Genomic DNA, 27,999 nt, shown 5'->3' on the forward strand with positions numbered 1-27,999 from the left:
CCTCGGAGAGGCGTGGGCGGGGTCCCCTGCTGCTGCAGTCGCTCGCGCCCGCGGGCGGGCGAGGCCGGCGGCCGCGCACACACTAGCAGGTGAGGGGCTCCAGGGGCTGAGAAACCAGAGGTGGGGCACCAGGAGGACCGATCCGGGGGTGGTGTGCTGAGATCTGCTCCGGGTTTGCGGGGGATGTTGTGGGGCTCTCGCCAGCAGGTCCTCTACAAAGCCTGGGAGAGGGCCATGCAACTTCTTAAGACGAGAGAGGAGGGGGACAAAGGGGACAGCACTCTGGGCCTGAGCCGGGGGGCGGGGTGGGGGGTCTCTGGGCCGGGAAATCTCTGCGGTCTTTGGCTGCAGCTGTCCCAGGTCCTGAAGCCCAGCCCTTGAGGCCTGAGCACCAAATACTGGCTGACCCCCTACTCCCAGACATAGGAGAGCTGTGCAATAAACTGCCCTAGCCCCAATTTCTCTCACACCGTTTAAAGCCCCAGGGCCTGCAGTAATCCCATCTTCTCCACTCAACCTCCTATGAGGATAGAGGACCGAGTAGATGACTCAGCTGAGAGCAGGAGTGAGGGGTGAAGGAGAGGTTCCCACCGACCTTGTGTGAAGAGCTCCAAAAGTCCATGGTGGTGCCTGGATTGGGCAGTTCTCTGGTCTAAGGCAAGGGAGGGCAGGATGCTCAAACCAGGGGGAGAGGTGGAAATTCTGGGGGGCAGCATTCACACCCCTCTTCCAATCCCTCCCTCTTTCTGCGCAGGCCTAGTGCACACTCCAGAGAGGCAGCAGAGGTGAGGGGTCCCGTTCACTGGGAACCCAGTCCTGCCCAGAAGGCTCATGGAGCCCGGAGCACGCAGAGCCCTCCTCTCGAGGGCCAGCAGGTTCCGTCTGGACCTGTAGTCTAGCCGCCATGGCGCACGGTTTCTCAGTGGGTTTCGACCCACTGGGCCTTGGAGACCTAAGCTCTGGCTCTCTGAGCTCTCTCTCCTCCCGAGGCCACCTGGGCAGCGACACAGGCTCCGCAACGCGATACCTGCTGAGGAAGCAACAGCGGCTGCTGAATGGGCCCTCCCGCGGAATCCGAGCCTCATCTCCCATGGGCCGTGTCATCCTCATCAACTCCCCCATTGAAGGTGGGGGTGGGGCCCAGCCATAGGCTGGAGCGGAGGGTGGGGGGAGGACATATGGCACTAAGTAGAAGGAGGCAGAGCCAATATGGGTGGGGGAACTCAAGAGATGGGAGCCTCAAGGATGGAGGGTGGGGCTCCTGGGAACACATACACTCTTCCTCATCTACTTCCTTTGCTCCTTTAAGCCAATCCTTTAGGACTCCAGGATTGTAGAGGTCAGAGGTGGGAAATAGGGCAGAGCCACCGGGAAAGTGTGGGAATGTGTGTGTGTGTGTGTGTGTGTGTGTGTGTGTGTGTGTGTGTGTGTTATGCTAGCCCCAAGTGAGCTAAGCAGAGTCTGAAAAGTCCAGTCTAGGATTCAGCCAGGGCGCTGGCTGAGGGACAGAAGAGGAGCTGGAGATATCTAGTCCTGTCTATAGGGAGCCCTCACCTCCCTGCTGTCATTCAAGGTCCTGCTTTGCTCATCGGCTGGTTTTGTTTTTGTTTTTTTCATAGACACTACCTTTGTCCAAACCCATCTGCATATGCCTTTTGGGGCCTGTGCAGGATGGAGGACATCCTCCATCCACCAGCCTTTTGTGTGTCCAGTTCTGTGTTGAGCTAGGAGGAACCAGGGCCCAGTTGGGCAAACGGAATAAAAGGTTCCACATGAAAAAGGAAGGAAATGAAGATAGAGTAGCAAATGTTTAGAAGAGTGTGAAGAAAAGGAAGGTGGGGGTAAGGGAAGGAGCCCCAGGGCTGGGCCCTGAAGGAGGGGGAGGCCTAAGCTTATGTAGATTCTTAATGCTGCTTCATTGCACACCCGTGCTGTACCAGCCCTGGTTAGGTTCTGCAGGGAACCTAGAGAGAAAGAAGGCTCAGTCTTCACTTTCAGAAATTTACAGTGTAGCAGGGCTTAGAGACGGCAAGGAGAACAGCTGGTGATGGAGTGGAGGTGTCACAGACAAAGGATGGACGTAGAAAGCATGGAGCATGATGGGGCGGGCACTGAAGAGACAACCTGGCTGCAGTGACAGGTGTGAGACAACAAAGAGCAGATGAGCAAAGCAGGACCTTGAATGACAGCAGGGACGCGGGGGCTCTCTGGGCCTGGGCTTTCTGGAGATAGGACCAGATAACTATCTCCAGCTCCCCTCCTGTCCCTCAGCCAGCAGAGTGCCCTGGCTGGAGCCTAGACTGAACTTGTCCGACCCTGATCCTCCCCCTGACCCATCTGGGCATCCCTGTTCCTCTACCCGGGCCTCTGGGGCAGGGGTGGAGCATGTAACTCGGGGATCAGGCTTTCCTCCACCGGTGGTCCAGCACACCCATCATCCACACACTCAGCCTCCCCCTAGGTGAGCAGCAGGGCACTGCTGAGGGTCACCACTGTCATTCTGGTCATGGAGCAAAAGTCCTCAGAGGGGCTACAAGACATGGGGGCGGGGGACACTGCGGCACTGCCCTGGAAGTCCCAGGATCCCCACGTATTTGTACTGCACCATCCCTGCCCACAGGCTTCCCTTGGGGATTTCTCCCTGAGCTGCTCTGGTTTCTCTTAGATGAAACAGAAGTGTGTGTGTGTGTGTGTGTGTGTGTGTGTGTGTGTGTGTGTGAGAGAGAGAGAGAGAGAGAGAGAGAGAGAGAGAGAGAGAGAGAGAGAGAGATTTAGAATTCTGGAGTAAGCCCCAAGAAGAAATCTCACCTTCTCACCCCTCTAGTCTTCTCACTTTTCTCCAACAAAAAGGCCTTCTCAAGGACCCACCTCTGAGCCTTTGCTCACTCCATCCCTTCATCAATGTCTTCCCTTCCCTCCACCCATCCAAATTCCACCCATCTGAGTCCTCCAAGAATCCTTCCCTGACAGCTCCAGCCCCTCGGGACCCTCCTCCTCTGACTTCCCAGCTCTGATGGAGAGGACCACTCTGGGCTCTGGGCACGTGCTACACATGGTGCTGTTTGGGGTTTCTCTCTTCAGACAGTCAGGTGGCTCTTAGAGCCCTTACTTCCGGAATCACAGAGTGCAGAAGACAGAAGGCACCTCAGGGATCCTTCCACAACATCCTAGACAGGGATTTACCAAGTGTCAGCTTGTATGCCTCCAAAAACGAGGCACTCGCTCTCCCTCCTGGAAAACTCATTCCATGTCTGACAGCTGAAAGCATTAGAAAGTTTTCCCTTGCTCAGTGGGCCTCCATATAATTCCGCTATGTGGGTTTTGTTCTGTCCTCTGGGTTGCACAGTCAGAAACATCTAATACCTTGCACAGAACAGTTCTTCAACTATTTAAAGAGGGAGCTGACATACTCACTTCCACTGCAAGCTAAAGAGCCCAGACTCCCTCAGCTGTGCTCCATAGCACAAATTCTTAAACCTCTTTTCTATCTCTCTGACCCTCAGAATACCAGTATTTTTTTAAATATATTTTATTGATTTTTTACAGAGAGGAAGGAAGAGGGATAGAGAGTTAGAAACATCGATGAGAGAGAAACATCGATCAGCTGCCTCCTGCACACCCCCTACTGGGTATGTGCCCGCAACCAAGGTACATGCCCTTGACCGGAATCGAACCTGGGACCCTTGAGTCCGCAGGCCAATGCTCTATCCACTGAGCCAAACCGGTTAGGGCAGAATACCAGTATTTTTAAGTATTTGGCCTATCCTAGGCCTGTGGGCATGGGAAACTGAAGCTTGCTAAGTATCACACACACACACACACACACACACACACACACACACACACACACACCCCTATCTTATGAGAACAGTGTCTTCCCACATGGAGTCCTGTCCTGTCTACTCCCATTCCCTCCCTAGCCCACAGTCTCAAAGTCACACAGAAGAAACTCAGAAATTGGCTGCCCCCCTCATGTAGGTCCCTAGATGCCTGTGACCAGCAACTCAGCTTTTGCAGGACCCAAGCTGGGGAACCCAGGGGTCCACTGTGCTCAGAATAGGCATGGGAGTCATGCCTGTGTCCCCATCCCCACAGCCAACAGTGATGAGAGTGACATCATCCATGCAGTCCGGGTGGAGAAGAGTCCAGCAGGGAGGCTGGGTTTCAGCGTGCGTGGTGGCTCTGAGCATGGCCTGGGCATCTTCGTCAGCAAGGTGGAGGAGGGGAGCAGTGCAGGTGAGCAGAGTCCCCGGGGGTGAGGTCCTGGGACGTATGTGACCCCACCTTAGTGGGGCGCAGAGGTTCTATTGTCGGGGTGGGAGGAAGAATCCTGGCCTTTGGATGGCCTGATCTAATGGGGAGATGGGGCCCCCTCTCAGGGCAGAGTGGGCTACTGGACAGGTCCCTAGTCTAATATGGAACACACAGACCCTACCTGGGATCCCACATCTCAGGGAAGACGTTTCAGCCCAGGGAGCCTGGTCTGATGGGGGCTTAGCCTCACGCTGGAGAACTTCTCCCAAATGGCTCACACCAGCCACCCCTCTCCCTGGTGCAGAGCGAGCTGGCCTGTGTGTGGGGGACAAGATCACGGAGGTGAACGGGCTGAGCCTGGAGAGCACCACCATGGGCAGTGCCGTGAAGGTCCTGACGGGCAGCAGCCGCCTGCACATGATGGTGAGGCGCATGGGCCGCGTGCCCGGCATCAAATTCTCCAAGGAGAAGACCACGTGGTGAGAAGGCATGCCCTGCCTGCCCCTGCACCCCTACCCAGAGCCGTGGCAGGAGAGGCTGAGGGTACAGGGTTCTGCACAGGCCTGGCTGGTGTGGCTTCTGCTTCTCCCAATCCCTGGGGCTGGGTCACAGAAACCCTAAGGCCTGACCCTGAAATGAGAAAAGGCCCTGTCTCTCCCCCTCCTCGCTGCAGCTCTGCTATCCCAGACCCCAGTGGCCCTGCCCCCTAGCTGCTGCTGCTGCTGAGTTTAAGATAATAACAGCGCCTCTTCCTCCTGGGCCTATGAGGACTCGAGAAAATTAGGATGATTTCTCAGATTTGATTAATCCTTGTCCCACTGAAGATCTTAGACCTGGGAAGTCCCCCAAAGGCAGCCCCACTTTCCCCTTGCAGTTATGGGGGCTGCTGGGAGGTGGGGGGATGGTGGCAGATGGGGGCCCAGGCTGAAGGCTCCTTGCTGCTGCCCCAGGGTGGACGTGGTGAATCGGCGGCTGGTAGTGGAGAAGTGCAGTTCCACGCCGTCAGAGAGCAGCTCAGAGGACGGGGTGCGGCGCATCGTCCACCTCTACACGACCTCCGATGACTTCTGCCTGGGCTTCAACATCCGAGGGGGCAAGGAGTTTGGCCTGGGCATCTACGTGTCCAAGTGAGGAATGGGCAGGGAATGAAATTGGTAGGGTAGGGAATGGGGCTTGGAGTTTGACCTGGGCTGGGACCTGGGGATGGGTTAGCAAGGGAGGCCTGGCCAACTATAAGTTCAAATGAGGGCTGAGGTCACGGGTGGGATCAGCAGAGGAGGGCTGGGTCACCAGGAGGAGGGCCAGGGAGTTTGACTGGGGCATCCCTGTATCCAAGTGAAGAGGGTCTGGACTGGGGTGAGGGAGGGCAGGCCTGGGGGCCTACCAGACTGCTGCCTGTCTGACCCTAGAGTGGATCATGGTGGGCTGGCCGAGGAGAACGGTATCAAGGTGGGAGACCAGGTCCTGGCGGCCAACGGTGTCAGGTTCGATGACATCAGCCACAGCCAGGCCGTGGAGGTGCTGAAGGGCCAAACGCACATCATGTTGACCATCAAGGTGGGCAGAACTGTGGGAGTCAGGGAGAGGCCAGACAGTAGGGAAGACTTCCTAGAGCACTCTAGTTCTTAATTATGCCCATTGCTCTGCTATTGGACTTTTTCACAGCCACTGAGAGGGAGGGCAGGCATTGTCCTCATTTTACAGAAGAAAGTAAGGCTCAGAGAAGCTAAGTAACTGAGGCACCACAATCAATTACTCAGGTGGTCAGTAGCAGGGCCTGTTCCAGGCCTGCTCCCCAGGTGTCTAGGGTAGGGCCCCTTTGTATGAGTGGTGGAGGCCTAGGATTAAAAGGGGGGGGAATGACCAGAAAGGTGGGGTGGTAGCTGTGGCTTTGGGTAGGACCTAGGTGGTGGGCATCCTTAGGGTACAGGGCAAGAAGGGCTGGGCTGTGCCAGAGATTGGGTTTCAGGGGAGGTGGCTGGATCCATTATTCATGTGGGTCTCACACTTGCCTGAGGATCAGGTCCTTCTCACTCTGGCTCCTGGAGGAGGTGATGCCTCACTCTGCCTAGTGCCTCGTCCTGGCCCCTGCCCCACCCTTGTCCCTTCTCTAAGCCTTTCGCTCATTTCACCATCCAGTGCCTCCTCCACCATTCCCCGCCCCCACTGCCTTTATTCCCCACCTCTCCCACATTCCATTCTTCCTTTCCTTCCTCTCAAATTATCCCAGGGGCTCCTACCTACTCCCACTCAGCCCCTCATTCATTCATCCATTCATTCAATATTTTTTGGTACCTACTATAGGTACTAAAGGTACTGTGCAAGGTACTGAAGCTACAACAATGAACAAGACAAGGTCTTTGCTATTGGCAGAGACAGATAAATAAACTAGATACATGCAGATTGTGACAAATGCTATAGGAAATTAACAGAGAGAGGGGCTGAGGTGATTTAGGAAGACACTTTTAGTCAGGGGATGCCAGAGGGGGCCTCTCTGAGGAGGTGACACCTGAAGAGGGGGAAGGAGCGGGTCACAAGATGAGCTGAAGGAAGAGAATCCAATCAGAAGGAACAGCAAGTGCAAAGGCCCTGAAGTGTGGAGAAACTTGGCATGCGCAGAAATAAAGTGGCTTGTGTGGTTAGAGCAGGATGGAGAGTAATAGGGTTAAAAAGTTTACTCCTGTCCCATCACTCCTCATTGTTACTCTCCCTTCTGACCCCCTCCCGATGCCCTCCTCTGCCCACCATGCCCGCCCCAGGAGACTGGCCGGTACCCTGCCTACAAGGAGATGGTTTCTGAGTACTGTTGGCTGGACCGACGTAAGTGACTCAGGCCTCCAAGGTTGAAGGGAAAGGGCAGGACCCAAGGGTGGGGCCCGAATATCTGAGGAATAAATGGGCAGGGGGACCAAGATCTTCCTGGGATTTTCACACTGCCCAGAGCTGTTTTGGGGCCCTCCTCTGAGAAGCTGCAGGTTCTGTTTCAGGCTCTCCTAGGATCTGGAGTCCCAAGGGGGTGGGTGGAGAAGTGAGTTCCTCAAGGTCTCATCCTACTGGCAGGATGCTGAGCAGCCGGGTGCCCAGATCCTGAGCTTCCAACCTTGGCTGCTACCGGATCCTCCCAAAACCCCCCAAGCCCAGGGGTAGTCTGCAAGCCTGGCAGGGCCCTGAAGCAACCTGCCAGTCCCCGGAAATGCCCCTGCCTTTCCCATGCCCGCAGTGAGCAGCGGGGTGCTGCAGCAGCTGTCCCAGGCCTCTGAGAGCAGCTCCAGCGTCTCCTCATACGCCTCCAGCGCCCCCTACAGCTCGGCTGAGGGCTCCAGCTCCCTGCCCTCTGACCGCATGGATGTCTGCCTGGGGCCCGAGGAGCCGAGCGGCCGAGGCCCAGGCTGGGGGCGAGCAGACACAGCCATGCAGACGGACCCCGATGTGGGGGGCCGCGTGGAGACCTGGTGCAGCGTGCGGCCCACAGTCATCCTCAGGGACACAGCCATCCGCTCCGACGGACCCTCACCCGCCCGCCGCGTTGACTCTGCTCTCTCTGAGTCCCCCAAGACTGCTCTGCTGCTGGCCCTCAGCCGACCCCGGCCCCCCATTACACGCTCCCAGAGCCATCTGACCTTGTGGGGTACGTGGGGGATGGGTGGCTGCTGCTCTCTTTAAAGCCCCTGTTCCAAGACCTCCCTTAGACCCCACCCTGGGCCCCAAACCTCCTTTTGCCCCAGGCCTTGACCCAGCCTCAGCTCCAGAATACACTCAGACCCAGACCCAGCTGCAGTCCCTCTGAGCCCCAAAAGAGCCCTAACAAGCCCCTCAAGCCTGGAGTTTCCAGACCTGAACACACACACACACACACACACACACACACACACACACACTCTCTCTCCAGTCCTCATGGCTTCCTCACATAGCTGTAGCTGTGGGTAAAGGAGGAGTGAAAAATTGGAGGAGGGCCCCTGCCCGCACCCCCGCCACCATCCCCACCTCCCCACATGGCTGCAGACCCTGTCTGTCCCCTACTCTCCCTTCTCTCTGCCCCTCCCCACACCCCTGCCCCTGGTCCTTCCCTTCTGCCCGCCCTCCAGCCTCCTGGGTGCTCCCTCGTGTCTGCAGAAGAGAAGAAGCAGCGGAAGAAGGAGAAGTCGGGGTCCTCTGGGGAGAAGGGGGCCCTGCAACGCTCCAAGACACTGATGAACCTCTTCTTCAAGGGAGGGCGGCAGGGGCGGCTGGGGGACGGGCGCAGAGAGGCCTGGACACTGGAGAGAGGGAGCCCGGCCAAGCCCCGTCCTCGCCTGGACATGGAGAAAGGTAAGTGCTGGGCGGTCAGACAGGGAGGAGAAGTCCGCTTTGCCATCCAGCCCCACACTGCCTCTTACTTGCCGTGAGTCAGCACTCCACCCTGTGAGCCTCAGCTTCTTCAGGAGTAAAACTGAAGTAACAATACCTATCTCTTTAGGAACAGTGAAGAATAAGTGAATTAGTGTCTGTTCATCACTTAGGACATTATCTGCCACACAGGTGCCCAGGAAATGTAGTGGTCATTCTTATACGACCTCATCTGCCCATTTTACAGAAGGGAAAACTGATAGAGTCACAGCACAGAAGGAAGTGGAGGAGCTCGGGTCTGAGGGGAGGGAAGGGCACTCCTTTCCTAGAATATTTGGCATCACCTCCCCTGGCCAAAACTCCACAGGCCTTACCCACTTCTAGAACCATCCCTGAGCACAGCGGCTTCTAGATCAGGGCCCCTGTGGAAGGGCCAAGGCAGGCTTCACTCACGTCAGGGGCCTCCTAAGGATCCTCACAGAGGGCCTCTCATCTCCCATGTGAGGTTCAGAGACTGGACCAAGAGTGGATGGCTTGACTGTTGAGGTTGCCTGTGACAGAAACTCAACTCAAAGTAGCTTTACAAAGCACCTCTTGGCTCAACTACTGATTTAAGCTGGACCTAAAGATGTAAACAATCTCATTGGACATCTGCCCCTCTCATCTTTGGTTCCCTTTCCCTGGATTGGCTTCATTGTCGCGCAGGCTTTGGCCACTTGAGCTAAGATGGCCACTGTCGCAACACAAAGAAAAGAGAGCTTCTCCTCAAAGAGTCTCCACTGAAGTCTCAGGCTCTCGTTGGCCCAGCTGGGACCACAGGCCCCACAGATCACTGTGATATGGGAGAGAGACGCTTTCATCAACTCCCCTGGGGAACATGCACTGAGGATGGGGGTCCCTGGGTGAAATCAAAGTGTGTTCCAGAGGGGAGAGTGGATATTGGGTAGGCAAAAACAACCAGAGGATGAAGAGCTGGGCCCTGCCCGCCCCCCGCCCCCCTCAGGGGTTTCAAGGTGACAGTCCCAATGGGAGAAACAATCCCTTCAAATAACGGCAGGCCAGCCCTCCCTCCTCAACTCATCTCTCTCTCCACAGCCCCCAGGGCCCTGCTCTCTCCTGGTTCTCCTCCCACCTCTCAGGCCACCCCTCTCTCTCCTTCAAAGGCTGTCCCCTTTCTCTTTGTTCCCTGAAGGTAAGTGTGCCCCCAAACTTTGTCCCTAGGGTCCTTGCCTCCATCCATTTGCTTCCAAATGAATCTCTATAAGCAGAGCTCCGACTGTACCCTCTCTTGATCCAAAACCTTCACTGACTCACCACTGCCTGTAAACAAAGTTCTTGGCCTGAGCATGGCCCTCAAGACCCTCATGGCATGGCCCCTTGCCTCCCCATCCCACCGCCTTCCAGCCTGAACTATCCATACCAACCAGTGATCCATCCAGTCCTGAACCCCCCAGTCCCCATTTTCAGACTGGGGACAGGGCCTGCTGCTGAGCCTTTTTCTTCTTAGCAGGGGGAGTGGGACCTGTGCAGAAGTTTGTCACCTGGAGGCTGAGACGTGGTAATTCATGCATCTCTTTACCAAAGAGATTTACAGCAGAGCTGCTGATGGGGTGGGGTGCATGCTGGGGGCAGCTAAGGGTCTTTGGACTAAACTCAGTTGAGATCAAGCACAAGGGACCAGGCAGATAGGGAGGTACATATTGGGGGCAGCTAAAAGAACTGGACTAGGAAAAATAGGGTTGCAGACAGATATTGCGGTACATTTTTAGGTCTCTGGAGTTTGAGTTGGGTCTCCCAAATACAGGTTTGGTGGATATGAGGAAGGCTTGTGAGAACTCAATGGGAACCTCGACAGTGTATGTTCAGGGAATCCCAGGGCCACTGGGCCAGGACTCCATTAAGGAACAGACTGGTAGAGGGTCTGTGATGTGGGGCAGGGGGCCTGGGGTAGAGCTCCATTGGTGGGCAGATCACTATGGGAGACTATGTTGGGGAGCATGGCTGGGACTCCATCAGGGGCACCTGGGCCTCTCAGCCAGAATGTCCAGGGGTTTGACCCCCATTTCGGGAAGCCCCTACCTCCTCTCCGGATGGCTCCAGGCTCCTTCATCATATCCCTTTACTCCTGCCCTGCAGACCGGGAAAGGGGCCGGGCCCTGCTCTCTGCCAGGTCTGGGAGCCCCTCCAGCCAGCTGCCCAATGTGGATGAGCAGGTGCAGGCCTGGGAGAGCCGTCGGCCCCTTATTCAGGACCTGGCCCGGCGGCTGCTGACTGACGATGAGGTGCTGGCCGTCACCCGCCACTGCTCCCGGGTGAGCCTCCAGCCGGCCCCCAGCCCCAGCACATGGTCACTCAGTCACCCAGGCCCTCATTCATTCAGGCTACTGTCTGCTGACCAGTATCTGGGCTCAACACTGTGAGGCCAGTGGTCATTAAAAGCGGAAGTCACCCCTGTCACATGCACACACCTGCACACATACTGAGCTCACAACCAGAAAGGGGAGCTGGACACTGGAACCTAAACACCCACAGTGACAACTCATGTGAAGTGCTGTGAAGGGAAAGAACATGATAGAGGAACCCAAGAGCACAAATTAGATGTGGCCTTGGAGGGCCTCTCTGAGGAGCTGATATTTAAGCTGAGGAGAGAAGGAGCCAGGCAGGTGATGAACTGGGGTACAGGAGTCCCTGCAGTCACCTGCCTCTGTTCTCCTCTAAACCCCAGCCCATCCCCATGCCTCCTTCTGCTCCTGGGTCAGCCAACAGGCCTGGCACAGGTAAGTAATCCCTTGTCCCTTCCGCCACCTCACAGCCCAAACCTCTCAACACCTACACTGTTATTCTCTGTTTCCTTCCACTTCAAACAGACCAGAGGCTCCAGAGTGGCAAAGAGGTTAGATGTGAGGGATCTTTGTAGCCTGAATGTTGGTGAGACTACAGAAGGCACATGTCACCCCCTCTAGGAGGATTGGAAGGCCCTCTCCAGCATCTAGGCTTCCCGCTGTCTCAGCCGTCAGGTTTCTGTGATGGGTTCCCTGCGATGAATCTGGGAACTCGAGCCTGTGTCCAAGGGCTGTCTGAGGAGTTTTAGGAAACCGTTTGTGGATCCCCCCACACCATCACCTTGGTCAGGGTGGGGCTGTGTTGTATGTCTGGGTGATGTGTGCGTTTGTCTGTCTGTGGAATACCTGGATTTGTGTTGACTTAGCTGTACGATTGTATCTGTGTGAGTGTGCATGTGTCTGGCTAAGGCATGTGTCACCTGGAGACTGAGGCGTGGTAATTCATGCATCCCCTTACCAAGGCCTGGCTTACAGCAGGGCCCCCTGTGATCGGTGCATCATGTTGGGGGCAGCTAATGGCTTTCACTAAACTCAAGTGCCATGCTCATCTCTAAGTGGGCCTGGCTGTTGAACCAGCCTCTGTAAGCATGCAATTCTGGGCTGTGGCCACTAGGTGGGCCTCCGTTCCTTTATTCGCTCCTTTTTCCTAATCCCTCGCTTCTCTCTCCCCACCTCAACTAGGATGCCTCTCACTGTGTCCCCACAGCTCCGAATACTACCCAGAGCTGACCCAAGCCCTGCTCACACCAAGAGATTGGATCCTCTGGGGTGGCCTGAGAGATGAGTAAAGCTCCCCTAGTGATTCTGATGTGTGTCCCTGAACCCCTACTCTCTCCCCCTCTTAGCCACCTCCTCACAGCCTCCAGGCCAGGCATTGTAAACCATCTCTCTGATCACTTTACACTCCCCAAGCCCCTTGTAACCTCTTTGACAGGATGGAGTGCAAGTTCCTTGTTCTCACCGTCAAGGTCCTCCCTGATTTAACTCCCCAACCCACTAACCTCAGCTTTCCCATAGCCACCACATCACCCCTGGTTTCCACATAGCTTGGTACAGGTTATGAATTGCACAACTCAAGAGGTACTACTCACACTGTTGTCACAACCTGCACAGCCTACACGGAGGCCCTTTATGTAACTCACGATCAAGTTAAACTTCTGTCTACCCATTAGTCCACATCAACCTTGGAGCACTTTTCTCCCAACACTCATGCTGATCCCTGAATTTATCCTTTATTTTTTATTTTTTTTAAAAAATATATTTTGTTGATTTTTTACAGAGAGGAAGGAAGAGGGATAGATAGTCAGAAACATCGATGAGAGAGAAACATCGATCAGCTGCCTCCTGCACACCTCCCACTGGGGATGTGCCCGCAACCAAGTCATATGCGCTTGACCGGAATCGAACCTGGGACCCCCCAGTCCGCAGGCTGACGCTCTATCCACTGAGCCAAACCGGTTTTGGCATGAATTTATCCTTAAGAGTCGGTGTAAATGCCACCGCTTCCATGAAGCCCACTCTGACCTTCCCACCCTCCTCTGAGACTCCCTCTGTGAGTGGTTTATAGTTCACTGGGGCATGTGGCTCATCCTGCCCTTCAATCCGACTACACTGAGTTCCTGAAGATCTGGAACAGGATTTTTATTATTGTGCCCCCACTGCCACCCTCCAGTACACAGCCTGGCACTTCGTGGGTGCTGAATGCAGGAGTGTGAACTTGAAGCTTGTGCACATCTGTGACTATCTGGGAGTATATTGTCCATATGTGTATGTGTGAGTCCCTATAACTTTGTGTGTGGTTTAGAGCCACACACATAGTTTATCTTTTATTTATTTCCAGATATGTATGAAAGTCTTGCTCTGACCACCAGAGCATGCTGTTTCTCTGTGTCTATGCCCATACAGGATGCTCTGTGTTTGTGTCCCTGAATCAGTACGTGTCTCCCTCTCACCACCAGGGAGCGGTATGTGTCCATTAGGGTGGCTCCCAGTGTTCAGTTTGCCAGTTTGTCTGCGTAGGTGGGTGTGGTCGGTGACATCCGGGCAGTGCCAGGCAGAAGGGCCTCCTCCATCCTGAGTACTGACTGGAGAGGCTTTCTGTAGAGCCACCCCGTCTCCAGGGTCCTTATTCCAGCCCTGGACAAAGGCTAATTTGTAGGTCTGTGTGCAGACAAATGATGGGCCAGCCAGGCCCACAGCCTAGTGTTTGGCTCAAATTCCTTCCTTCTGCTTGGAAGGAGGGGGTGGGGAGGAGAGTCCACTCACTGCACATGCTTTTCCCGTACAGCGTAGGCCAGAGCCAGACCTCTCCGGTTTCAGCCCCTCTTCGTGCTTCCTCATCTGTGTGGCGTTGGCAAAGTCCTTTTCTCTGAGCCTCGGTTTCTTCATCTGCAAACCAGGAATAAATAATGTCATCTCTCAAGGTGGTTGGTGGCTAAATGAGAGATGTGTAAAAGGCTTAGAAAAGTGCCTGCCCCATAGCTGTCTTCACTATTACAAGTCTGTTATTATTGTTGCAGGCTTTCTTTTTTTTTTTTTTTTTTAATATATATTTTTATTGATTTTTTTTTTTTACAGAGAGGAAGGGTAAGGGATAGAGACTTAGAAACATCAATGAGAGAGAAACATCGATCAGCTGCCTCCTGCACACCCCCCACTGGGGATGTGCCCACAACCAAGGTACATGCCCTTGACCGGAATCGAACCTGGGACCTTTCAGTCTGCAGGCCGACGCTCTATCCACTGAGCCAAACCGGTCAGGGCATTGTTGCAGGCTTTCACCTAGTCACCAAGATAAGACACCCTGTGGACAGCCCGGGGATGGGGAGAGCCCTTCCTAACATGGGCCCCCCCACCCCTGCCCCGACATGTCCAGGCACTGCCCCTGGCCCAGCTCGGGAAGTCCCTGCTGCTCTCTGACCTGTGGTGCCTGTCTCTGCAGTACGTGCACGAGGGCGGCGTGGAGGACCTGGTGAGGCCCCTGCTGGCCATTCTGGACAAGCCCGCAAAGCTGCTGCTGCTGCGGGACATCAGGTGGGGATGGGTTGTAGGAAGGAATTTGGGCAGGAGGGGGACCCCTGATACCTCCCCCAACCATCCCAGGGCTGAAGCCCCCACCCCCGGCACCTTCAGAACTGAACCCTTGCCCACCCCCGTCTCGCCCTCTCCCAGGAGTGTGGTGGCCCCCACAGACCTGGGCCGCTTCGACAGCATGGTGATGCCTGTGGAGCTGGAGGCGTTTGAGGCCCTCAAGAGCCGGGCAGGTCAGCAGCTGGGGGGCAGGACTTGTGGATCCTGAGCCCCAGGTGGGGATGGGGGTGGCATATTCCAAGGGAAAGGGGGCAGAGCCCTTCCAGCTGTGTCCATCAGGGAGCCTGTCAGCCCGTCCCTGCCGCTGACCTCTTCTCTCCAACCAGTACGGCCTCCTGCTCTGCGACCAGCCCGGCAAGACACACCACCCAAGCGTCACCTCATCACCCCCGTGCCTGGTCAGTCAGAGTCCCAGAGCCGGAGGGGGCACACCCAGGGGGGCCTGGGGGAGGGAGGACAGGCCTTCTTTCGTCCCTGCCCCAGGGACTGTGGGTGTTGTGGTTTCAGAGGTGTGTGTGGCTCCTGAAGGAAAGCCCTCATCCACCAGAACCATTTCTGCCACATCCGCTCACCACTATTACTTACCTAATAATTGGTTTTAAACACACTCACTTTTTAAATCAGTCTGTGCAATAACCTCCAAGAAATTACCAGTTTGGTGTGTGAGTCATATTTTTTCTTAGACACATTTAAAAAAGCCGTAACTATTACAATAGAAAGTATGAAGTACTGTTACAATGGAACACGGGCAGTGGCCCTCACTGCGGGGAATGCTGCCGTAGGGCCCAGCAAACTCAGGCCTGGTCTCCTAGGCCTTAGAAAGGCAAGGAATGGGGTTTGGCAAGGTGGTCTGGGCTGATGAGGGGGGCAGCCTGACCTTGGCCGTCTTCCCCAGACAGCCGTGGAGGCTTCTACCTGCTGCCTGCAAATGGCTTCTCTGAGGAGGAAGATGATGGGGAGCTGAGGGAGCGGCTGGGGGACCTCCAGGTCTCCCTGGGTAGCTCTGCCTCCTGCCACCCTCATAAAGGGATCCCCCCTCTCCAAGACGTGCCAGTAGATGCCTTTGCCCCACGCCGAAGCACCTGCACACCCCCTCCCCAGCCACCCCCCGTTGCTCCCCGGCCCCCGAGGCCTAACTGGCTGCTGACAGAGCCCCTGACCCGAGAAGGCCCTCGCCAGAGCCAGGGCCCGGCCCAGAGCCGCAGCCGCAGCCGCAGCCGCAGCCGGGGCCGAGGCAAATCACCTGGACGCAGGCGTTCCCCATCCCCAGCGCCTATCCTCACCCCCAGCATGGCCAACGGGCGCTACCATAAGCCTCGGAAGGCCAGGCCCCCTCTGCCACGACCTCTAGATGGGCAGGTAGCCAAGGCGAGAGGCAGTCAAGGGTCCAGCGAGAATGGAACTGGCAGGACAGCTGAGCAGGCAGCCACGAAGGCCGCCAGCGGGGAGCTGAGGACAGTCACGCTGTCCAAGATGAAACAGTCCTTGGGTGAGTCCGGGTGGGACTGGGCCTGGCAGGGGCTCTTGGGTTTGGGTAAGGTTGGTGGGCCTGGTTTGGGGATGTGACTAGGGGCCTGGGCCTAGGAAAATAATCTGGGTATTGGAGTATAGTTGGGGGAATCTATAGATTTGGGAGCTTTGAGACCTAGAGGATTTTGGAGTTGAGGATTGAGTAGTAACAGAATTGGAGTTTGGGAAAATTGGGGGCCCCGGATTTGGGGATGGGGTCCTGAGTCTATCCTGGGAGCTCTGGGTTGTAGGGGTATGGCACACGCTTATCCTGTGTTTCTCATTCTCTCTAGGCATCAGCATCTCGGGGGGTATCGAGTCCAAGGTGCAGCCCATGGTGAAGATAGAAAAGATCTTCCCTGGGGGGGCCGCCTTCCTCAGTGGGGCCCTGCAGGTGGGTGAAGCCAGCCCCGTCCACTCCCTCAGCCTGGAGCTGATTCTGGCCTCTGGCCGGGGCAGGCTGGTTCATGCGCATCTGCCAGCCAGGCATGTTTAGACCAGGTCGTGGGAGGAGAGGGGTCAGGATGAGCTGGCCAAGGAAAAAATCTGTCCCCTCATGCCAGCCTGGGCCTGAGGGCGGCCCATCCTGTTCCACCCCTTGCCCCAAGGGACAAAGGGCCATTGTCTGTGCCCCACCCAGCCCCCAACAGCTCCAGGCACAAAAGTCCCATTGTCCATCCCCTCCACCCAGAAGGAGTGTCCTCGCCGGTGGAGGTGGAGGTTGGGTGCTGGAGTAGGGGGTGACCTGAGGAGCAGGGCTGTGATCTCCCACTCCCATCCTAGGCTGGCTTCGAGCTGGTGGCAGTGGATGGAGAGAGTCTGGAGCAGGTGACCCACCAGCGAGCAGTGGATACCATCCGCCGGGCGTATCGAAACAAAGCTCGGGAGCCCATGGAGCTTGTGGTCCGGGTCCCCTGGCCTGACCCACCACCCTTGCCCTCTGACTCATCAGCACCCAGCGGTCAGCTCCTTCCTCCAGACCATTCCCCTGCCCGCTGACCCCTGGGTGGTACGCCCATTGGCTGCCAGAACCTCAGTGCCCTTCCCAACAATATCCAGACCTCTCCCACTGTCGCCACACCCCCTGCCCAGTCCCCTCTACAACCTTCCAGACTCCAGATTTTAATCCGGCTCTCCCCACCTATCCCATGACTCTTCCCACTGACCTCAGATCCTCCCACTGACCCCAGAATCCTCCTGCTCTCCCAGACCTCCCTACTGACCTTCTGACTCAGGAACCTCCCAGTCCTGCTTGCCTTGCCTACTCCCAAAGCTCCACGTGGGTGGCTCAGATCTCCCTGCTTTCTTCCTCCCCCGAGGCTCTGCCCTTTCCAGACAAACTTGGTGTCAAGGACAAGGTGCTACTGGGCAGCCTGTGTCACCTACTCACTGCTCCTAACCTCCCAAGACAGGAAGGTCGAGAAGCCCAAGGTCTGGAATTTGGGATTAGAGGGTACTTTCTCACGATGCCCCCTTTGATTCTCCCAAGCACTGGGGTACATGGACTCTCAGAGGTAGCCCTCAAGCAGTCATTGCATCCACCTCCCAGCCCCAAGCAGTGTTCTATGCAAGGAACAGGATGGAAGTCTTTTCTAATTTCTCCAACCCAGAGAGACATTTCATGTTGCAGTCCACTAACTGCAGACTTTCTACTGGATTTGTCCTTTCCCCAGCTCCCTTTCTCCCCAGAAGACCTCCGTGAGGGGTAGGGGAATAGCCAGCAAATAAAGAGGGGTTGGGGGAGGGTCAAACAAGTTCCCATAATCTTTATCCAACACACTCACCTTTTTTTAAAAATCAAAAAAAATTTTAATTTTTTTCTTTGGGTTTGTACAAGAAATTTACAGTGTGAAAAATATACAAGTGAAAACAAGGCCATACACCAGGGTGTAGGGAGGGGCAACTTGGTCACAAACACAAATAAACAAGACATTTCTGAGTTCTTCCTTTGGTCTGACTATAGCCCCCCTCACCACAGGTGAGAGGCTGCAGAGCTGGAAGCTGGGGATCAGACCCCGTCCCAGCCCTGTCCCCCAACATGGGCAGGGTAGGGCAGGCACATCTGGAGCAGCTGGCGCTGTCTGGCTCTCTCTGGCTTTGGAGTGTGGAGACGAGGGAGCTCCTTCCTCTCCCCAGTCCCCTGGCTGGTTGAGCTGGTGAGCGTTTGGGGTGAATGGGGTTGGCAGAGTGGCACTGGCAACAGGTGGGGAGTGAAACAGGTTGAGTGAGCAGGAGCCTCTGGGTGATAGCGAATACAGGGACCTCCAAGGGGTCTGATCTTGCTCATCCAAGTCACAGGGCAGCCCTGGGTCCTTGGCAGAGGCCCAGAGGCCTGGATCCCAGGGTTCGAGTGGCTCTGGGGCCCTCAGTGGACCTGAGGCAGCTGTTCCCTTTCAGTAGAGCTCCCTGCAGAGCTGGGACCCCAAGGGCCCTAGATTTCAGTGGCAGTGATCTCCTCCAGGCAGATGCAGGGGGCTGGCTCCGCCAGGCCCAGGTCAGCGAGCTCCCGGGCCTCCAGCTCCAGGCTGAGCTGCTGCAGCTCCTGCTCCAGCTGCCGGTTCCGCCGGTACATCTGGATGTAGTTGTGCTGCAGCTGCTTCTGATAGCGGATCACCTGCTCCTTCTCTGCCTGCCAGGCCAGCCGTTCTCCCTCGAAGCTGTCCCTCTGCTCCTCGCCTCGCCGCCGCTCCTGCTGTAGTTCGGCCCGCAGCCGCTCCACCTGGGCCCGCAGGCTGCCCCCAACCCCGGCTGCCACACGCTGTGCCTTGGCCTCATCACTCTCTGCCAGGAGGAATGGGTCAGCAGTGGCAGGTGGCGCAGCGGGTTCCCGGAGCCCAGCTGCCTCGGTGTCCAATTGCCCAGCTTTCTCCCGAAGCCGCTCAGCCTCCTGGCGGTGCCGCTGCAGCTCCTGGGAACAGGCCTCCAGCTCCAGCTCTCGTGCTCGGGCTGCCTCCTGGAGACCCCGCACCCAGCCCTCACTGACCCGCAGTGCTGCCCGTGCCTCCCGCAGGGCCACCCGCAGGGCCACCAGCTCACTGCCCTTCTGCACCAGCTCTGCCTGAGATTCCTTCAGTTGTTGCTTCAGCAGGGAGATCTCGCCCGACTTCTGGCACACCTGGTGGTGGGAGGCAGGCAGGAAGGATGGTGAGAAGGGTTCTCCCAGGGGGTCAGGCCCTGACAGCATGCTGGACATTCTGGAGAGGAGGTTTGATCCTTATACCCATTTTACAGATGAAGATACTGAGGCAAGCCTAGCGACATGTTCAAGGTCATACAGTTAGTCAGCGGCTAAAGTGGATACAGAACCAGATTTTTTCCCTTCAAAGTGGTGTCTCTAAACCATTTTGGTTAAAAGCATACACAAAGGAGTCAGATTGACTTGATTCAAATCTCAACTCTGCCACCGCCTGGGTATAATTTTGGGCTCCAGCCTTTCTGGGCCTCAGTTTCTGCATCTCTAAAATAGGGATATTTACAGGACCCACCTCATAGGACTGTTAATGAAGATTGGACGACATATAGTCTATGTAACATGCTTTGAATAGTGCCTGGTGCATAGCAAGCACTACATTCTTATTATTGGCTGGAAGGCAGTGGGTGGGAATGCCAACGGCTATGGGCACTAGACCAGGCTAATGAGGAGGCCAAACATGGAAGCACAAGGAGGCTCCCCCGCAGCAAGGGAGGTCAGAGGGGGATCTTCATCCCACAGAGGTGAGGAAGGGGAGGCCCTCTAGGGGTGGCAGGCTCCTGGGGTGTTCCTAGGCCCCTCTTTCTAGGGGTTGCTCCCGCAGGACCCTGCTCCTTTCCCCCCTGGTCTGACCCACCTCCCACTTGGTCTCCTCGAGCCGGGGCCCGAGCTCCCGCTGCTCTCGCTCAAAGGTAGCGCAGCGCCGCTCTAGCTGCTCACGTTCCTGCAGCAGCTGTGCAAAGTCATCCTGCAGCTGCCGCTTCTCCTGCTGCAGCTGGAACACCTGCAGCTGCAGCAGCTGCTGAGCTCGCTGGGCCCGCTGCGCCTGGGCCGCGCCGTCCTCTCGCAGGGCCTCGCGCTCCCGCTGCCAGTGCCGCTGCCGATCCTCATACACCTGTGGGCGAGAAGGCAGACCTGGGTCCTGGCAGCTCCCCCAAACTTCGAGCCCTAGCTGCCCCCAATCACTGACTGCTCTGGTGGCCTACTGGGGCTTTAGGCGGCTAGATTACACTAAACAACTGTAATAATATGACAACAGTGACAAGTCCTTTTATGATAATAGAAACAACAGTAATAGCAAGCACTTATGTAGCACTTCCTAAGTGCCGGGCATTATTCTAAACACTTTCCACCCTTTGCCTTGCTCATAACTCTGAGAGAATAAAAATATCCCCATTTACAGATGAGGAAACTGAGGCTTAATACTAATAGGTAAATGGTAGTGCTGGATTTGAATCCTCACCACTCTACAGTTAAGCCAGATAACTAGGTGGGAATGGGGTCACAAGTACAACTGCCCACCACTTGCCCCCACCCTGAAACAAACAGAAATGCTCCTTGGATTCCCAGCACCTCTGGATGTCCTGCCATGCCACCCCCATTATCACCACTGACGACACCTGGCACATGGTCACCTCACTCTCATCCAGACTGTCCCGCAGCTGCTGCAGCTCTGCTTCACGGTCACGGAGCTTCCCTTCCAGGGCACAGTGCAGCAGGGCCTCGTCCGAAGGGGGTGGAGGGGGTGGGGGCGGTGGTGGGGAGCGCTCCCCACAGGAGCTGCTGTCAGGGGAGGCCCGGGGACCGCTGCCCAAGAGGCCTCCAGCCATGCGGCCTCCCAGGGAGCCTGTGCTCTTGCTGGAGGAAGATCGGCCACTGTCCGAGTGGGAGGGCCCAGTAGGGGCTCCTCGGGCTGGCCCTGGCAGTACTCCCCGCCCAGGGCCATGGGAGGGCAAGTGCCCACCTGGGGAGTTGGTGGCTGGCTCAGCACCCCCAGTGCTGTAAGTGGGTAGGCTGGACAGTGAGTTTCGGCCGGAGTCGGACAGCGTCCCTGATGGGCAGCCACTGGCCCAGCCACTCAGTGCCAAAGGTTTGTCAGCAGCTGAGGAGGAGGAGGAAGAGGAGGAGGAGGCAGCGCCCCCAAACAGCTGTGTTAGGCTGCCCTGGCTCCCAGACAGTCCGGTGGCCCGAGGACCCAGGAAGCTGGGGAGAGACGGCGCCCCTCGAGGTTTGGGCAGGACTGGCTTGAAGGCTGTTGGGCGGATCAGGATTTTCTCCATGTTCTGAAATGAGGTGCCATGAGACACTGGGGATGAGCTACTCAATCTTTCAAAGCCCTTGTTATACTCCCTGTCTTCCCATCTGGGGTCCCCCATCCCCATATATTAATAATTGCTACCACTGAGAGCCTCCCGCGTGTCAGCTTTATGTCAAGTAATTTAAAAGGTTCATCTCTAGTCATTACAGAAGCCACATGAGTAAAACATTATCACTATCCGCATATTACAGGTGAGAAAACGGAGGCTGAGCATAGTTAAAGGTTTGCTCAAAGTCAATCACACTGCTGTTGTATAACAACAGCAATTTCAAATAGCTAACATTTATTGAGTGCATAGTATATGCCAGGTACTAGGCTAAGCACTTTACATATATTATTTAATTTTCACAACAAACTTATGAGAGCTGACCTATCACCTCCATGTCACATATATGGAAACAGGCTCAGGACAGTTAAGTGACTCCCTTGAGGTAATATAGCCAGAATGAGGCAGAGCTGGGATTAGAACTCAGGTCTGGTGAATCTGGAGCCCTCACTCTTACATAGACCTCCAAATTCCTCCAGCTTCTCCAGGGGGCTCCTGATTCCACCCAGGCCCTAAAGGAAGGCTGGTCCTCACCTTCTCCAGCTTCCCGGAGACAGGAATGAGTTTTGGTGGGGGGCCACGGAGGTGGGCATTGCGTGCCCGCTGCTCTCGGGCATCCTCGATGTCACTGCTGGGGGTGGATGGTGACTCTGTCCGGAAGTCTTCGTTAATGTAGGTGAAGGTGGTGCCAGGAACGGTCTTCCTGGGTGGCACAGCTGGGCACAGTGGCTCCTGTGCTTCATAGCCACCCCGCAGCAGTCCATCCTGCTGGCGGAAGAAGGTGGGCCCAGGGGGGCCGTGGTGGCGGGAAGGAGCTGGCCCCCCAGGGCAGGGCCGGCCTGAGATGAGGCTGCTCACACTGCCCATGGCTGGAGCTTGCGGGGTCGTGGTGGCCTCAGGAGCGGGCTCCAGTGGCACCGGCAGAGTCTGCACAATGGCCATGGCGGCAGAACCTCTGGCCTGGCCGTAGGCCTCCAGGGGAACCTGCAAGCAGGGCAGCGGTGTCAGAGTCCCTCCACCTTGAGCCCCCTTCCTATGAAAGGTTCCAAGTCCCTCTCTTGACCCCTCGTCTCAGGTCGAACAGCCCCCTGATATCAATAATGTTAGCTACTTGATGCCCCCAAGGCTCCCCCTCCGAGCACTGGCATGAACCTTGGGTCTCCCTGCACCCCAGACCACTGCCCAGCTTGGCTCTGGACAGGGCACAGGACTGAGTCTACTGAGCAGGGATGATGAGGGGAGGGGAGGCCTAGTGGTTCTGCAGGGCCCAGCCCCAAACTGGATCCCCCACAGAGGCCAGGACTCAAGTCAGGAAGGCTGTTGGGCGGATCAAGTCCCCTGGGACAGGTGGCCTCATTAGAGGGCAGTTTGGGCAGAAGTAACCTCAGGGACTAAGTCAGCAACTCAGATGGTAATTAGGGAACAAAGAGCCAAGGCCAGGCAGTGCCCAGCCTCCCCCAGCTGGGCCTCAGTTTCTCCCAGACACAGAGGCGGCAAGGGTGAAGCTGGCCAAACAAGAAACTCAGAGCTCTTAGGGAGCCCAGAGGTGCCCTCTGGGATCTCCTGACTCCATGCAGGTTCATGCTTGTTGCCATGACAACTTGTAGCCTCACCATACCCAATCAGTTGGGCCTAAAGGAATCTACACAGGCCTGCTGCCAGCTTCTATGAAACCTCCCAGCTTTAGGTGGTCCCCGGTGTGATCCCAAAGGGATGAGGGTAGAAGCCCTACCATCACCTCTGGCAGCTGCTTCAAGATCTCACTTCCCTGGAGCCCAGGGAAGAGGGCTCCACCTCCCAGGCCCTCCTCCTTCCTGGAAGGGGACAGCAAGTCTCCACCCGGAACTCCCTCCATCCTGAGGCGAGGACGAAGACCAGGACTCAGGCATCTGCTGAAGTCATCATGCAGAGCAGGGGCCAAGAGGTGGACAGAGAACTGCGTAGGAGCAGGAGTGTGTGCTTTGTGTGTGTGACTGGATGCACAGCATGAAAACGAGCACAGTGTATATGAGAAGGTGTGTGAAAACATCATGAATGAGGGTATGTGATTAGATATGGGTAGGGAGATACATTCATATATACATTAGTACATGTGTGAATTCATATGGGTGTATTTTATAAGAGTAAGTATGTGTGTGAATAGGGGGGGTCACTCTTAGAAAGTATGTGAAAGTTACAAATGCATACATAGTAAGTGAATTTGTGGCGTATGAGTGTGACTACATGAGAGAATATGTTTGGACAGATGTCCACTCATATATACCTGAGTTTATATGTAAACTCACATTATTTTACACAAGTGTGTGAACAGGAAAGTGAGTGTGTATAAGTGCGTACAAAGGAGTGTGTGTGTGAATAGGAGCATGTGTGAGAGAGGGTGGGAGCCTGGGTGGCATGCAGGCAGGGCCAACTGGGTGAGTGGGAGCTTGATTTTTGTCACTCACTGGAATGTGGGAGAGGAGAGAGATTATCTGACTCCTTTGCTTGATCTGCTCCCCTTCTTTCTTGCTTGTGTTCCATTAAGTCCACCCCCACCTCCCAACTCAAGTCAAAGACCCCGAGACCCTGGAAGATGTCCAGACTGAGGCAGGAGGAACTGGGGAGAGGGGGAGGGGGGGAGTGGTGAGCACTGTCTACCACACAAGTGCCAGCCCTGAGCAAAGTGAATGGAATACCCCCTCCTCTGCCCTCTCCCAGACGGCTCCAGAGCATGAGAAAACAGTGGGGAAGGGGCTTCTTAGGGGGCAGTAGGGGCTGGCACCTCTGTCTGCATCTCCCCACTTCAGTGAGCACTGAGAAAGTGAAAACTGAGGGGAGGAGACTCAGAGATAGGGACCCAAAAGACCAGAGACAAAGACTCAGAGGCCCCAGGGTGTCAGGTAGACAAGGAGACAGACAGACTCAGTGAGGCCAGAGCCCTGAACCTCACGGAGCCAGGGGCCCCTAAATCCAGAAGAGACAAAGTTGGGCCCTGCGAACCAGACACCCACGGAGCTGGAGCCAGAGCCAGGCGTCTGGAAAGCCAGGCCCAGCCAGCCAGGCTCCCGCTCTTGGAGCCTGAGAGAGAAGGAGGGGCAAGTAGAGGCTCCATTTTGAGAAAACCGTCTCTGGCTGTGGGAATGGGAACCCCCACTCTCCCCAGCACTCCTGAAGTGACCCCTCTGGCACAGCAACCCACCTTAGTGGGCCGGGGGGAGCGGAGGGTAGCGTTCAGCCACGGCCCTAGAGAGGTCTAGCCAAGGTCTGAAGGCCCACAGATCCGTTTTGGGGGTGGAAGAGTTGGGGAAAGTCTCCCCTCACCAAATTCCAAGGAGCAGTCAAGTGGGAACGCGTTTGGGATCACGAGTTCCCATTCTGCAACAGGAAGCCGGGAGCCCCCATTCCACCCTTCAGAGCCCCCCCACCGCCTCCGCTTCCATAAAGTGGGGGCCGCTGTGGAATGCCCCCTTCCCACTGGCCGTCCGCCACGCAGAAGTTGGGGGCGCCCCCAGATCACCTCCCCGCCTCGGCCCCCCTCACCTCCACCGCTCTGCTCCATGCTCAGCCCCGGGCCGCCCCCCGCGCTCCTCCGGCGAGCCGCCCGGCTTCAGCCCGCGCGCGGCCACTCGCAGCCGCCGGGCCCAACCCGCCCCGCCTCCGCGGCGCCCCCTGCGGGGCAACCCCCGCCCGACCGGAGTGGGCGGTGCAGCGCGGGGGTGGGGTCCCAGGGGCGTCCCCGCCCCCGGGGCGCGGCCACGCGCTAACACTGCGCGTCACGCGTGTCCGGGCGCACGCGGGGGCTGCAAAGCCGGACCCCCTCTCCCCCAAGCCGGGTGGCGGTGTATCTGGGGGTTCGATCAGCTTAAGACTCGGCGGCGGCGGGTCACTCTCCACCTCAACCCCGAACGCGGGGCCAGCGGCAGCTGGTCATTGTTCAAGCACAAAGGGCCCGGAGCCGCGGCGGCCGCCCTGCCCCCTTCGCTCCTCCAGTCGAAGCGCTCCCCTCGCGTTCCCCCTCCCCACCCCAGACACACTCTCCGACTTCAGAGTCCAGAGCGGGAAGCTGAGGGTCAGCTGCCGCCCACTCTCTACAGCGGCTGGGGCCCTGCGCCCCAGCGCCAGCGCCAGCCGGGGACCAAGGCTCGGTCGGTGCCCGCCCCACCCCCAGCGGCCAGGAGGAGGCACACTTGGCTTTGCGGAGGCGGCGCCACCTGGTGGCAGGTTCGGAAAACACACCCAGTAATCCCGCCCCCGGACCTCGGCGTGGCCCCTACTCGACTCCACCGCACTGTACCCTCCCCACCTTAAGCCCAGGCCTCCCCCAGGGGCGGCTCTGTGTTCTTCAGCCTTCCCAGAGTCATCTGCTAGGAGAACGGTCATTGCTCGGAGAGGTAGCCCCTGGCCCTTGAACAATCACTGGGGTAAATTACTGGTCCAAACCCACACCAGCCTCACAACATTCCACTGTCTTGTCGGGGTCACCAATATTCTCAACCTCTGGCAAAGAACACAACCTTTCCCACCTTCAGTTTCACACACCCACAAATCAGAGCCCATTCATCTCCTGGTGCCATGTTCTGTAATCTTTCAGGCCCACTCACACAGAGACATACTCGGAGTCACACAGCTACTTGTGCACAGGCTTTCACAACTCGCAGTCCTTGCACCCAGTCACAATCTTAAACACACTTCCTCTCCTGAGCATCTTTCACACACTGACGGTCTTATTCACAGTCACAACTTCTTACACGTACACGTTTCTCAAACATTCTACCACACATACTTTCCTGTAGGGGTCTCTGTGACCTGGGCAGGTCAGCTGATGCCAGCATCCCTGGGCAAGGACAGCCTCCTGCCCCCAACCCCCCTCCCCCCTCAGGGCCAGGCCTGCCAGAGCTCCTCTGCCCCAGGAAGGAGCATTTGCCCCCACCCTCCCCTTCCAGGCCACAGACCTGGCCGACTCTCAGCTCTATTTTTAGCTCTATGGAAAGGGTTGTTTTTCTTTCTTTTTCCCTGGAAAGGGAAATATAACCCAGCCACCCTCAGGCTCACCCCAGATCCTTAGCCTCACAAGAACAGACGGGAGCCCCTCTCTCCAGTAGAGACCCCCTCCTCTGGTCTTGCCCAGATCCCAGCCTCCTGGGGCACCAGGAGCCTCCTCCCCTTTCTGGCAGCAGGCCCAGAAGCTCCAGCCGCAGCTGGGCTCAGCGTGTGCGTAGGGGTGGGGGGTGGGGCAAGGAGGGAGGCTGGTGGCCCCTGCCCCCTTCCTAATGGGGGCGGAGGACTCGTCCTCCCTCGACCTGAGGGGTACAGGCCCACTCCAGTACTGAGGGGAGGATTATGCTCCTGCATGCTTTGGGGGAGGGGGACTCCCACTCTTGCGTGAGTGGGTTTTCTGCTCCTACCTTGGGGGGAGGAGCACCCAGTTCTGCTACCCAGGCTGGAGGTATGGGACAGGGAAAGGGGGGCAGGTTGCTGTCCTCTGCCATCAATAGTGCCCGGCCTCCATACCTTCAGGGTTGAGTGCACCATGAATGTGTTCGCGAGAAGGAAGGCAGGAGCCCAGGTAACCCCACCCCAGTCCGTCTCCCGTTCTCCTGCGCTACCCCGACTCCAGGGGGCGTAGTGCTCCCGTTTCTGGAGGAGGGTTTATCACCTCTCTAGGCGGAGAATGGACTACAGCCCCCGCAAGGGACCCGGAAAACTCGCCCTGGACTGGGGAGGGACGTCCTCGCTGTTGCCGGGGTGGGGGGAAGCACAGCCCATATGTCCGTAAAGTGATCACGTGCTCAGTGCCTGTTTACGTCTTAGTCTTCACCTGCAGGCCTCGGGGAAGTAGGAACCGTGTGAGGTGTCCCACCCGGCCCACCCCCTTCCGTGACCGGTCGGCCCTTTTCTCCCACCCCCCGTCAGTTGTCAATTACGCGACAACAGAGGTCCCTGTCCGCTGGGGTCCGTCCGGGCCAGTGACGCTGCTCCAAGAACTGCAAGAGTAACCCACTGGGCGCGTCCTTTCCTGAGTGCACGTGTGTTCGCGTGTCCCAAGTGCGTGCATGGGTCTGCGTGCACGCGTGTATGGGCCCGGTTGTGTCAGTTTCCGTGTCGGTTTCCTGTTCAGACACTTCGCCTGCGTCCCGGCGTGGGGAACCCCCCCTCCTCATCCCAACCCCCAGCTTCGCAGACGGGAAAGTTTACTCTGGAGCCGGGATGTGTGGGAGGCGCGAGTTCCTACACCCTTGCGGCCCCACCACTCACCCAATGCCACCTGCGTCGCCGCTCCAGCTCCTGCCCGGCTCCTGTTCCAGCGCGGGCACCCTCTCGCTGCAGATTCGCCGGCTTTCAAGTCCGCTCCTGGCTCCGGGCGCCCGCCAGGTCCGGCCTGGTGGAGTGGGGCGGGGCCGCTGAGGCCGCGCCCCCGACCCAAGGAAGGGAGTGGTCTGCCCGGCACCCCCTCAATAGCCGACCCAGAACCCAGCCCAGCAGTAGCTCGAGGTGGCCCGAGGCTGCCCTCTGGCCTCTGGCTTCACAACTTACTGGATTTGGCTTTAGACCTGGGGAAGGGGCGAGTAGTACGTGTTTGAGAGCTAAGCTAACTACTTGGCTGTCCTAACCAAGCTGGCTATAGGGCTTTCCTGCCGCCCTGCTCTGTCAAACCTGGTCCACC

General features: G+C 57.1%; 2 protein-coding genes across 5 annotated transcripts; one reads left to right on the forward strand and one right to left on the reverse strand.

Annotated features, from left to right (window-relative positions):
- The first annotated feature begins 21 nt into the window (after positions 1-21).
- Positions 22-17,961, forward strand: PDZD7 (PDZ domain containing 7). The gene is given in 19 exon segments (XM_080688651.1): positions 22-89; positions 755-1,127; positions 4,096-4,236; positions 4,559-4,733; positions 5,205-5,381; positions 5,664-5,811; positions 7,014-7,074; positions 7,475-7,882; positions 8,368-8,562; positions 9,676-9,734; positions 9,736-9,772; positions 10,088-10,138; positions 10,717-10,892; positions 14,365-14,456; positions 14,595-14,686; positions 14,840-14,911; positions 15,409-16,002; positions 16,316-16,416; positions 16,806-17,961. Coding segments are annotated over 18 exon segments (3,018 nt in total). The 5' UTR covers positions 22-89; positions 755-904; the 3' UTR covers positions 17,022-17,961.
- On the reverse strand, positions 17,047-27,982 carry LZTS2 (leucine zipper tumor suppressor 2). 4 transcript variants are annotated; one of them, XM_080688653.1, is made up of 5 exons: positions 27,591-27,728; positions 21,891-22,340; positions 20,613-21,275; positions 19,850-20,107; positions 17,047-19,137 (listed from the first exon to the last, which is right to left on the reverse strand). In XM_080688653.1, the coding sequence occupies exons 2-5, from the start codon at positions 22,296-22,298 to the stop codon at positions 18,454-18,456; spliced, it is 2,013 nt and encodes a 670-aa protein (XP_080544779.1). In that variant the 5' UTR covers positions 22,299-22,340; positions 27,591-27,728; the 3' UTR covers positions 17,047-18,453. The 4 variants fall into 4 exon arrangements, with proteins under 4 accessions (XP_080544779.1, XP_080544781.1, XP_080544778.1 ...); XM_080688655.1 differs by having other exon boundaries at positions 17,048-19,137; positions 20,628-21,275; positions 27,591-27,982; XM_080688652.1 differs by lacking the exon at positions 27,591-27,728 and adding an exon at positions 24,876-25,013 and having other exon boundaries at positions 17,048-19,137.
- Positions 27,983-27,999: the final 17 nt, after the last annotated feature.

The sequence above is a fragment of the Plecotus auritus genome (genome assembly GCF_963455305.1).
Source record: "Plecotus auritus genome assembly, chromosome: 9".
Classification (NCBI taxonomy): domain Eukaryota; kingdom Metazoa; phylum Chordata; class Mammalia; order Chiroptera; family Vespertilionidae; genus Plecotus; species Plecotus auritus.

Coding starts and splice junctions, on each gene's coding strand:
- LZTS2 (XM_080688653.1), bottom strand. CDS start 22,298: ATGGCCATTGTGCAGACTCTGCCGGTGCCACTGGAGCCCGCTCCTGAG. Junction 21,276..21,890: donor TCTCCGGGAAGCTGGAGAAG/GTGAGGACCAGC, acceptor ACCTCATTTCAG/AACATGGAGAAAATCCTGAT. Junction 19,138..19,849: donor TCGAGGAGACCAAGTGGGAG/GTGGGTCAGACC, acceptor TCCCACCACCAG/GTGTGCCAGAAGTCGGGCGA.